Source organism: Rhinichthys klamathensis, unplaced genomic scaffold, assembly GCF_029890125.1.
Source record: "Rhinichthys klamathensis goyatoka isolate OS25496 unplaced genomic scaffold, OSU_Roscu_1.1 h1tg000007l_1, whole genome shotgun sequence".
Lineage (NCBI taxonomy): Eukaryota > Metazoa > Chordata > Actinopteri > Cypriniformes > Leuciscidae > Rhinichthys > Rhinichthys klamathensis.
Window position 1 is genome coordinate 2437673 of NW_026606560.1, and position 10752 is coordinate 2448424.

Below are 10752 nucleotides of genomic sequence, written 5' to 3' on the forward strand. Positions count from 1 at the left end.
AGGATTAGCCAGTCATCGAGATAGTTCAGGACGCAAACCCCGTGTAGCCGAAGCGGAACAAGGGCTGCCTCGACGACCTTCGTAAAGACGCGAGACAGGGCTAGCCCGAAGGGGAGAACCGCGTACTGATATGCCTTCCCCTCGAAAGCAAACCGAAGAAACGGTCTGTGTTGAGGAAGAATGGAGACATGAAAGTAGACGTCCTTCAGGTCGATCGCTGTAAACCAATCCTGTGGCTGAACACATTTGAAAATGCGTTTGGCCATGAGCATTTTGAACGGAAGCCTGTGAAGGGATCGGTTCAAAATGCGCAGGTCCAGGATTGGCCGTAACCCACCGGATTTCTTCGGTACAATGAAGTAGGGGCTGTAGAACCCGGACTTCATTTCGGCTGGAGGGACAATCTCGACCGCATCTTTCGCCAACAAGGTTGCGACTTCCGCACACATGACAGGGGCATAGCCACCGACCATAGTGTAGCTGACTCCCCGGAAGCGGGGAGGAGATTGTGCGAACTGAATCGCATAGCCGAGCCTGATGGTCCTGGCGACTCAGCGGGACAGGTTGTGAAGCTGAAGCCAGGTTCCCAAAAACTGTACCAGCGGAGTCATGGGGACCACAGACGTGCCCTCGGTGAGACAGCGAGGCGGTATGACTAGGGAGGACTGGGGAGGCATAGCGTCCCGGTGTGGAAGCACAGTCATAGACCGCGTCCTGAAAGAGGAGACCAGGGAAGGACGTGCGTTCCACTGGGGTCTCATCTGACAGGGGTCTGGCGATAGAGGTGGACGTGAGTGGCGAGGCTCGTAAGTGGCGCGCACTGTCATCCGTGCACTCTGGGGGCTCAGAGATGGGGGTGTTAGTTCTGTCCTTAGCCACATAAGGGTGCTGCTGACCGGCCGGCCAGCGGCAAGGAGAGTTTCTCCCTCAGCCCTCCACCTCCTTGGCAGAACTGTAGGCCATCTCTGAGCTGTCTGCATCAGGAAGCGGACTGGGGCGCTTTCCTGCGACCACCTCCCCGGCGCAGCCCGGTAAAGGCTGCTGCTGGGGCCGAGCGGGAGGGATGGAAGTCGCAGGGGGGCGCCCTCGGCGGCGAACAGACTGAGTGAACTGAGCCGGCGGCTGGGTTGAGGCAGCAGCTGGCCGCTGGGGCAGTATGTGCTTAACAGCCTCAGTCTGTCTCTGGGCAGCCGAGAACCTTTGGGCGAAGACGTGTCCGCTCGGCATCCCGCATATCGGCCAGCTTAAGCAAGAGGTGTCTTTCCTGGACCACAGCTGTGGACATCACCTGACCATGGGAGCGTGCGGTCACCTTCGTCGCTCGGAGAGCAAGGTCGGTGGCGGCGCAGCTCATCAAAGAGCTCCTGGTCAGCTCTGCCCTCGTCCTTGAGCATCCTGGCCTGGTAGACCTGGAGGATGGCCATGGCATGCAGTGAGGTGGCGGCCTGCCCCACAGCTCTGTAGGAATTCGCCACCAAGGTAGACGAAAACCTACAGGCTTTGGAGGGGTGCTTTGGGTCACCACGCCACATCGAAGCACTCTGCGGACACAGTTGCTTCACAACAGAGCGTTCGACAGGGGGAACCCCAGTGTACCCTTTCACCGCGGCCTCATCAAGGGCAGAGAAGGTGGAGGAGGTCGCCGAGCGATCACGGGAAGACAACGGGGACTTCCAGGAGCTTGTGACCTCCTCATGCACTTCCGGGAAGAAAGGAAATGATGATAATGATCAGATAATGAGACGGAACGACCGCACCCAGAAATAAACGGGCGAAACATCTTGAAAAAGACGTGCCCGTGCAAGATCTTTTGTGAAAGGACGCTCAGCAGCCTGTGCTAAAGCGGCCAGGGAGAAACACACACGCTGGATGCAGACCACTGCACAGATCAGCAGGCAGGAATGTGAAACTCGCTGGAAATCGCCTTTGCACCAACACAGACTGGAGAGCTGCTCGTCTCAAAGGATACTCGATGACACTCAGAGATAATTCAGGCTGTAGGAGTGAAGAGGACCTCTTGGCTCCGAAGCAGAAACATGTCTGCATTCTGCCAGCGTTCTTCCTTATATACCCACGAGGTGGGGCGGAGTTACGCTATGCAAATTCCGCAGACCCATGGCATTTTTTTGCCATTGGCTCGTTTTTTAACACTCGAAGGTGATAGGCTTCTAAGCGAAACACCCATTTCGTCGTCACTTCGACGTAACTCGAAGTGACTACGAAAGGGAAATATACTTACACTGTTACACACCTCAGGTCGTTAGCGACCCTATAGAATTTTTACAAAAAGTGAATGGGAAAACAGGCATGCTTTTAAAATTTTATTAATTTTTTCTTGTGATATTGTTTATGTTATGTCTAACTTAAAAAAAAAAATCAGGACGAGGGTTGTGAATGATGTCCCTGCAGGTCACTAAAGACCAGAGGTATATTAAACTATTTTTATTTATACTGCACTTTTCAGTCTAACAAAATATCACCATCTTAAATTGATTTTTTCATTGATATCGCAATGCATTCTGGCATTGCCTTCTACACATTGTAAAGTCATGATGTAATAAATACTGTTTCTTGGTCTAAGCTTCTATTGCTTCAGCTGAGAATACTCAACAGCTGTTTATGATCACTATTTTTTCATATCACACATTTATGCTATAAGCTTTTAAAAACTCACAGTGTACATTACAGTCTCCGGGCTCACAGCATCCCGGGCACCAATTTTTTTAGCAATTCATAAAAGATTAATCAATATATGTCCATCTGACATATGGATATAAAGGTTAGGATCATGATTTTTCAATAATATTGCAGAACACTGTTATATTTGCACAGTTGGTTGTTTGCTTTTGGCATCTGATTGGACCCGGAAACTGTGACGCATGACGTAAGACTTAACAAGCAGATACTGCAGATGTGATCCTGACTTAGAATTTAGTTTCAAATTGGCTATCATAAGATGACTACCCTATCCCTTAAAAATGTTGCCTCTGTAGGCAGCTCACTGGTTTGGAATGGAGCAGGTGAACAAATCTACTGATTAACCTGATTAACCACAATGTTTTATGGTGAAAAATGACCTGGACAACCTAAGGCCACCAAGACTCTATTTCCTGTGTAAATGTAGCAGCTGGAACTGATTGATATGACATTACTCTGAGGTGAACCATGTTTTGTTTCCTCATGATTTGATAGACTGAGAGATAGAGCGAGATTAAACACTATTGAGCCAAGAGCGGTGATCTCACCTCACAAGCTTGTTTCTCATCTGGAGTCTGGTTCTTTGATCAATATGGCTGTGCATCAACTGAAGTATGAACTTAGAGGGTTTTGTGAGGTGATGCATAACATATTGAGCTTGAAGGAGTATTGTTCCTCCATGTGAAATGCACCAGGTTGAATCCCGGCCAAACTTGCAATGACTTGAAGCTGCACAACTGTTCTTGAAACTTGAAGCTATACACAAAGTGTTCAGTCAGTGGTTCCACACTTAAAGGGATAGTTTACCCAAACGCCACTCTTGCACTCTTCTTACAACGCCACTGCCATGTAAAACCCATAAACCCTAAAATGACAATGATTTAAACAGCTTTATAATAAACAATATATATAGTTATAAGATGCAAATTAATGTAAGTGCTTTGATAAATTTCAGATTTCTGCTTTAAAATCATCCAAAAACTGGCCCAATTCACTTCATCCCCCATTCACCATTCACTTTGATTTTCTTTTTATTCTTATTCTTATGCTTTTTATTCTTTTTTTTAAAAGATTTTTTAATTGTTACTGTTTGCCATAAATGCTGTTTGATCCTAACATTCCATTAAGGTAACAATAGACACATCAATCAATAGAAGTCTAGGGCTATAATCTCTGAAAAGTATGTTTGCATGTTATCAGCCTATAATTGCACTCTGAGGCGTGAATGTACCATCAGACGACAATTTTCAGAATTGCCCTATTTTGTAGTTTTGCTCTTGTACATTATGTACTAGGCATAGATCCAACTTACACCTGACTGTGTCTTTAGCTTGCATGAGGGGTTATGTGACATTTGCTATTTTCCAACATGCTAATCAATAGCACAGCAATTTAGTCTGATTTTTTGGCAGGTAGTTAGAAGGATATGTCAAAACTCCACCTAATGGTCATATTTCTATGCACAATAAATAATGGGCCTATAATTTGGCATGTGTCTGCATGACGAAGAAATGACGAATACATATACACTCACCGGCCACTTTATTAGGTACACCTGTCCAACTGCTCGTTAACACTTAATTTCTAAGCAGCCAATCACATGGCGGCAACTCAGTGCATTTAGGCATGTAGACATGGTCAAGACAATCTCCTGCAGTTCAAACCGAGCATCAGTATGGGGAAGAAAGTTGATTTGAGTGACTTTGAACGTGGCATGATTGTTGGTGCCAGAAGGGCTGGTCTGAGTATTTCAGAAACTGCTAATCTACTGGGATTTTCACGCACAACCATCTCTAGGGTTTACAGAGAATGGTCCGAAAAAGAAAAAACATCCAGTGAGCGGCAGTTCTGTGGGCGGAAATGCCTTGTTGATGCCAGAGGTCAGAGGAGAATGGCCAGACTGGTTCGAGCTGATAGAAGGGCAACAGTGACTGAAATAACCACTCGTTACAACCGAGGTATGCAGCAAAGCATTTGTGAAGCCACAACACGCACAACCTTGAGGCGGATGGGCTACAACAGCAGAAGACTCCACCGGGTACCACTCATCTCCACTACAAATAGGAAAAAGAGGCTACAATTTGCAAGAGCTCACCAAAATTGAACAGTTGAAGACTGGAAAAATGTTGCCTGGTCTGATGAGTCTCGATTTCTGTTGAGACATTCAGATGTTAGAGTCAGAATTTGGCGTAAACAGAATGAGAACATGGAACCATCATGCCTTGTTACCACTGTGCAGGCTGGTGGTGGTGGTGTAATGGTGTGGGGGATGTTTTCCTGGCACACTTTAGGCCCCTTAGTGCCAATTGGGCATCGTTTAAATGCCACGGCCTACCTGAGCATTGTTTCTGACCATGTCCATCCCTTTATGGCCACCATGTACCCATCCTCTGATGGCTACTTCCACCATGTCACAAAGCTCTAATCATTTCAAATTGGTTTCTTGAACATGACAATGAGTTCACTATACTAAAATGGCCTCCACAGTCACCAGATCTCAACCCAATAGAGCATCTTTGGGATGTGGTGGAACGGGAGATTCGCATCATGGATGTGCAGCCGACAAATCTGCGGCAACTGTGTGATGCCATCATGTCAATATGGACCAAACTCCCTGAGGAATGCTTCCAGCACCTTGTTGAATCTATGCCACGAAGAATTGAGGCAGTTCTGAAGGCAAAAGGGAGTCCAACCCGTTACTAGCATGGGGTACCTAATAAAGTGGCCGGTGAGTGTATATATATATATATATATATATGCATTCATTATTATTATTACTATTATTATTGTTGTTGCTGTTTGTAGTAGTACTAGTATTTATACTTCTTTTGTGGTTGACTATGAAAATAGTTTCTGTTTCTGTTTACAGACTAATCTTGCATTCTAGAAATCATTTATCTACAGGAGACTGCATCGAATGCGTAATCAGCGAAAATCCAATATCTAAAACTTAATGGAGCTGAACGGCCCACATGCTTTGAGTCACAGCCCCACATCTGGGACCAAGTAACTTATGATAAGAAGAAAGGTGTAGGCTAATAGAAGGAGAAGGTGACTTTTCCCCTGAATATGATCTCATATGACCTTAGTTATCACATTCTCAGTCTGCCCTGGTTTAAACTATTGTTCATTCATACACACCTTATATGGTCTAGCTGATGCTGTTGAATGAACTGGAACTGATAGACTTACTGCATAGTTTTTTCTGGTTTTGAAGTCACAGGTTTGTCTTTAGGCATTTGACTAACCAGAGCTATTGATAGGATTGGTTCAATACTTTGCATGGATGTGTCAACAACAATTTGAACGGGACCGAGTGAGAAGAGACGTGCTTTTAAGCAAGTTTTGTGGACAAAGTCTGTATGTGAGAAGGAAGATGAAATGTGACTGAATCAATATATATATATATATATATATATATATATATATATATATATATATATATATATATATATAGTGTAATCGAAATTATTCAACCCCCATTCAGGATTATTGGCAAAATTTATAGGCTTTCACTTTGCAATGAACAGATCAAACAAAAATAATTAAAACAGCTCAACACAACAATGTTTCAAGTGGTTCCCCCAAATTCAACTTAAAATGCAACTTTTAATGACTTCTGCAGCCTCAAACTGATTGAACCCCTTCATGGCAAGCATCTTAAGTACTCCCTTTTGCTGTTATGACCTGGTGTAAATGAGACGCCAGCTTCTGGCAGCGTTTTTGAGCAATCTTAGCCCATTCCTCATGAGCAATGGCCTCCAGTTCAGTAATATTCTTGGTTTTGCGTGCTGCAACTGCCGCCTTCAATTCCACCAGAGATTTTCTATGGGGTTTAAGTCAGGTGACTGTGATGGCCACTGTAGACCCTTCTAGGACTGCTTCTGCAACCAAGCCTTGGTGGAATTTGTGGTATACCTGGGATCATTGTCCTGTTGGAAGGTCCAATGACGCCCAAGCTTCACTGTTCCTTTAACTTTGAACTTGCGAACTATGCTTCCAATGGTGTCTCTAGGGACATTTAGTGTCTTCACTATCGTTTTGTATCCTGTTCCTTGTTTGTGAAGGGCGATGATATCTTCTTTGAACTTTTTGGACCATTCTTTTGACTTAGCCATATTTATATCATGCAGTCAAACGTGACACTCAACAAACCCCTAGCCAGTTCAAATATTTCATGTGTTCTAGCTCAAACACACCTGGTGCAACTAATGAAGCCCTTGATTAGTTGCATCAGGTGTGCTTGAGACAACACATGTTTTGCAGATTTGTGCTGTTGTGAGGGTTTCTATTCAGGGGGTTGAAAAATGTTGAGACTGCAGAAGTCTTTAGAAGTTTAATTTTTGGTTAAATTCGGGGAAACCACTTGAAATATTTATTGGTTTAAGCTATTTCAATGACTTTTGTTTGATTTGTTCATTGCAAACAACTGAAAGTCTGTACACACACACACACACACACACACACACACACACACACACACACACACACACACACACACACACACACACACACACACACACACACACACACACACACACACACACACACACACACACAGTTGTATTAGAAATGATTCAACCCACATTGCAAATCAAACTATTGTTTCTCAATTACTTCCTGAACTGGTACATTCAGATAATTGAGAACTTTCTACGTTCACAAATATATTTTTTACAATGTGCAATGTCTAATTAACTCCAAATGTTGATGACATGTTTTGAAATGTTTCTAATATTTCTAAATTGCAGTTAGAATGTCTTTCTTGCAATAAATTATTTGCTATCAGGATTTGAATGCTTCCATAAATTTTAAAATGAAGTGCATTTCCTTTGTGAGAGGGTAATAGATGATCTTATACTGACCTGACATGATCTGATAGCTCTGTAAATCAGGGTAATGATAGCCAGTGATTAGCAGTCTGTTCCTGTCTCCGTATCATTACAGAATTTGGCCTTTTGCCTTTCCCTTTTGTTCTGTAGTAAATGAGTTTTTTTCCAGTGAAGAGATTTGTGTCATAACTTGATCAGTTCAAAATAATAATGGGGTCTTGATATAAAGGAAATATTTCTTTAAGGATTTATTGAAATTTATGACTTGGACAGAACAAATGTTCAGTTGCCTTGTGCACAGCTTTATTCTCATTTGTAGTGGTCCTAATGTGTAATATTTATTTCTTATCACAGATCCATTGCTTTAGGTCATTGAGGGATACAACAAGTTAAACTGAGCATGGAGACCACAGGTATTTGGCTTCTCTGACCTTAAGGGCTGCATGGTGTCGTGGAGGTCAGTCAAAGTGTTTAAATACATTTTGTGCTGTGATTGTTTGTTCAGACTGCTCTGGTGAATAATGGCAATATTATGACACAAACATGACATTTGGAGAATATAAGATTTCCATTAAAAATATGAGTGGTTTTAATAAGTGTAGAGAACTTTAAACTATACTTGGGTGAAAAAAATGAAACCATATGAAACTTAGTATATAGCTCTAAAAATGACATATATTAACCACTGTAAGTTCTACTACTCTTTTGCAAAAAATTTATTTATTATTTAATTATTCATTATTATATTAAGTATTCATTATTAATTTGATTTTATATTTAATTAATTTAATTATTTTTTATTTAATTTGATAGTTTTGTTAATGCATTCAAAAAATTAAGTAAAAGTACACCACAAAAAAATCCCATCACATGTTTATTATACATCATAAATTGATTTAGGTTCAACAAAGTTCACATCAAACTCCTTTCCTTTCAAAAACTTTGGAAATTACCTTGGTTTTGCATCTGCTTGGTTTCTGCCTCTGTTGTGATTGGCTGGCTGTTCTGTTGTGAAGGCTGGGGCTGTATAAAAGAAGAGTTGTAGGAGGAGACTGCATTGAGATTGTGAGGATCTGCTTTGTGACACACTCTTTTTCTGTAGCTTTGGATTTGTATTACGCACCAGCACCATGTGTAAAGGGCTTGCAGACCTCCCCGCAACATGCTTAAAAAGGTATGAATATGCTCATTGCAAATTATAGGTGATATTCTTTATTATTTGTTCAATGTTTCAAGACTTTATATATTTTTATACTCTGTATACTCTCAAGTGGACTAATAGGAACTTATGTTGTTTTGATATTTCAATAGTTGTTTTAAGTAATGGAAAAAGGAAAAGTGTTTTATTATGCTGGTAAATTAGAAGCAGTCATTTGAGAGATATTTAAGAGAAAAGAAGCTACTTTTAAGTTACTTTTGCTTTCCATAATTTTGTTTTTCACAGTAGAGTCTTTAAAGCCAAAAGATTAATTTAATTACATATTTTCTTCAACAGCGCCAAAGACATAAAGCATAAGATTGGCTTTCTGCTTCAAAAGCCAGATCCACCTCAAGAGCAGAAGGCTTTGAAGGAGAAAGAGAAGGAGAAGGCGAAGGTCACAGTGGTGAACAGGTAAGGCTGGAGCAACATGACTATTATATTATATTATATTATATTATATTATATTATATTATATTATATTATATTATATTATATTGAACATTTTGGTTATTAATTCTTCATCTGATTGTAGAATCCCTCCTGCTGAAACTGAGAAATGGAAAACTTCATTTAACAACCTGATCAAAAATGATGGTAAGTTTCCAGATTATTTGGTAATGTAATAATAATAATAAAAAAAATCCACTCCTGATTAAATCTTAGAAACCAGCATGTGTTAACGATGAACAGGCTGTGGCTTACAAATGGCTTAATGAGAAAGCCTGAGACTTCTGCACTGCCCCTTGTTTATTCGGCCTTGTATTTGCTGTCAAGGAGCCCTTGGCCTCATTAATGTCTCTGTTAAAGGAGACTATGTTTATAATCGCTCTGACAGGCCATGACCATATTTTTCTCACGCTCTAGAGCGCGCGTGCTACGTGTCCGCAGACTTCACTGGTGGCCCCTGAAGAGCTGGAGTGTTCTGCTCTGGTGGGCTTCAGGGGTCATCAACCACTAGGGCAGTCCTCAGAGAATCCCCCTCAGACTCAAAGCCTTGACCTCTTCATTCCAAAAACCTCAGCAGCATCCGCTCCCTCTAAATAATGAGATTAGATGCAGATTTGAATGTCTTCAGAATTCTATTCTGTTCTATTCTATTCTATTCTATTCTATTCTATTCTATTCTATTCTATTCTATTCTATTCTATCATTTTCTATTATTATTTAATATTTTGTATTCAGTATATTGAGTCTCACTTAAATTCTTTCCTTTCAGATGGTCGGAGGGCTTTCGCTTCCTTTTTACGGTCTGAGTACAGTCAAGAGAACATTGAATTTTGGGTGGCCTGTGAGGATTTCAAGCAGACATCAGTGGACAAGATGAATCTGAAAGCTAAAATGATATTTGAGCGATACGTTGATGCCGATTCCCCCAGTGAGGTGAGAGCACTGCTTGACTGCACAAGGTCTATCCGCTTATCGCATATAAAATGTCCTCATGAATCTCCATTCATCTTCTTTTTTTTTTTAGGTGAATTTGGATTCGGCCACCAGAGAGCAGGCTAGGAAGAATCTGGAAAGGTGTGACGCATCGTGTTTTGAGGAGGCTCAGAGTAAGATCTTCACCCTCATGGAAAAGGACTCGTACAGGCGCTTCCTGAAATCCAAACTGTTCATGGAACTGTCTCAACCACTGACGCACAACAAACCCTGCAGTTTAGAGAAGAAAGGAAAGCAACACATTTCTGACCACAGTCAGTGCCTGCCTAGTTATGCCTAATCTGACCCTAGATGAACAAAGTGTATAACGAACTTTGCCATAATGTGATTTCCATTCACTTTGGCTTTGTAACGCTTGTTCATGTTTATGAATAAAAAAGGTTGTAAGCCAGAGCTAATAGACATCATTAGATGGTTCAGCCATTGTGATCGTAACACATTTGCCTTTTAGTCAAGACCCTTGGGGCAGAACTTGTTACGCAAAAGCTATTTCCCACTTTTAGCTTTGCAGCGATGTTGTGACTTCTTGAGAGTACACGGTAATCTCACGGTAAACGGATTTTATGCAGGCAGTGCTTTTAC

General features: G+C 41.7%; 1 protein-coding gene across 1 annotated transcript; it reads left to right on the top strand.

Moving 5' to 3' along the window:
• The first annotated feature begins 8579 nt into the window (after positions 1-8579).
• rgs4 (regulator of G protein signaling 4) lies at positions 8580-10752 on the top strand. The gene is made up of 5 exons (XM_056259791.1): positions 8580-8703; positions 9025-9141; positions 9263-9324; positions 9947-10110; positions 10202-10752. Exons 1-5 carry the CDS (start codon positions 8660-8662, stop codon positions 10448-10450), a joined length of 636 nt encoding a protein of 211 aa, XP_056115766.1. The 5' UTR covers positions 8580-8659; the 3' UTR covers positions 10451-10752.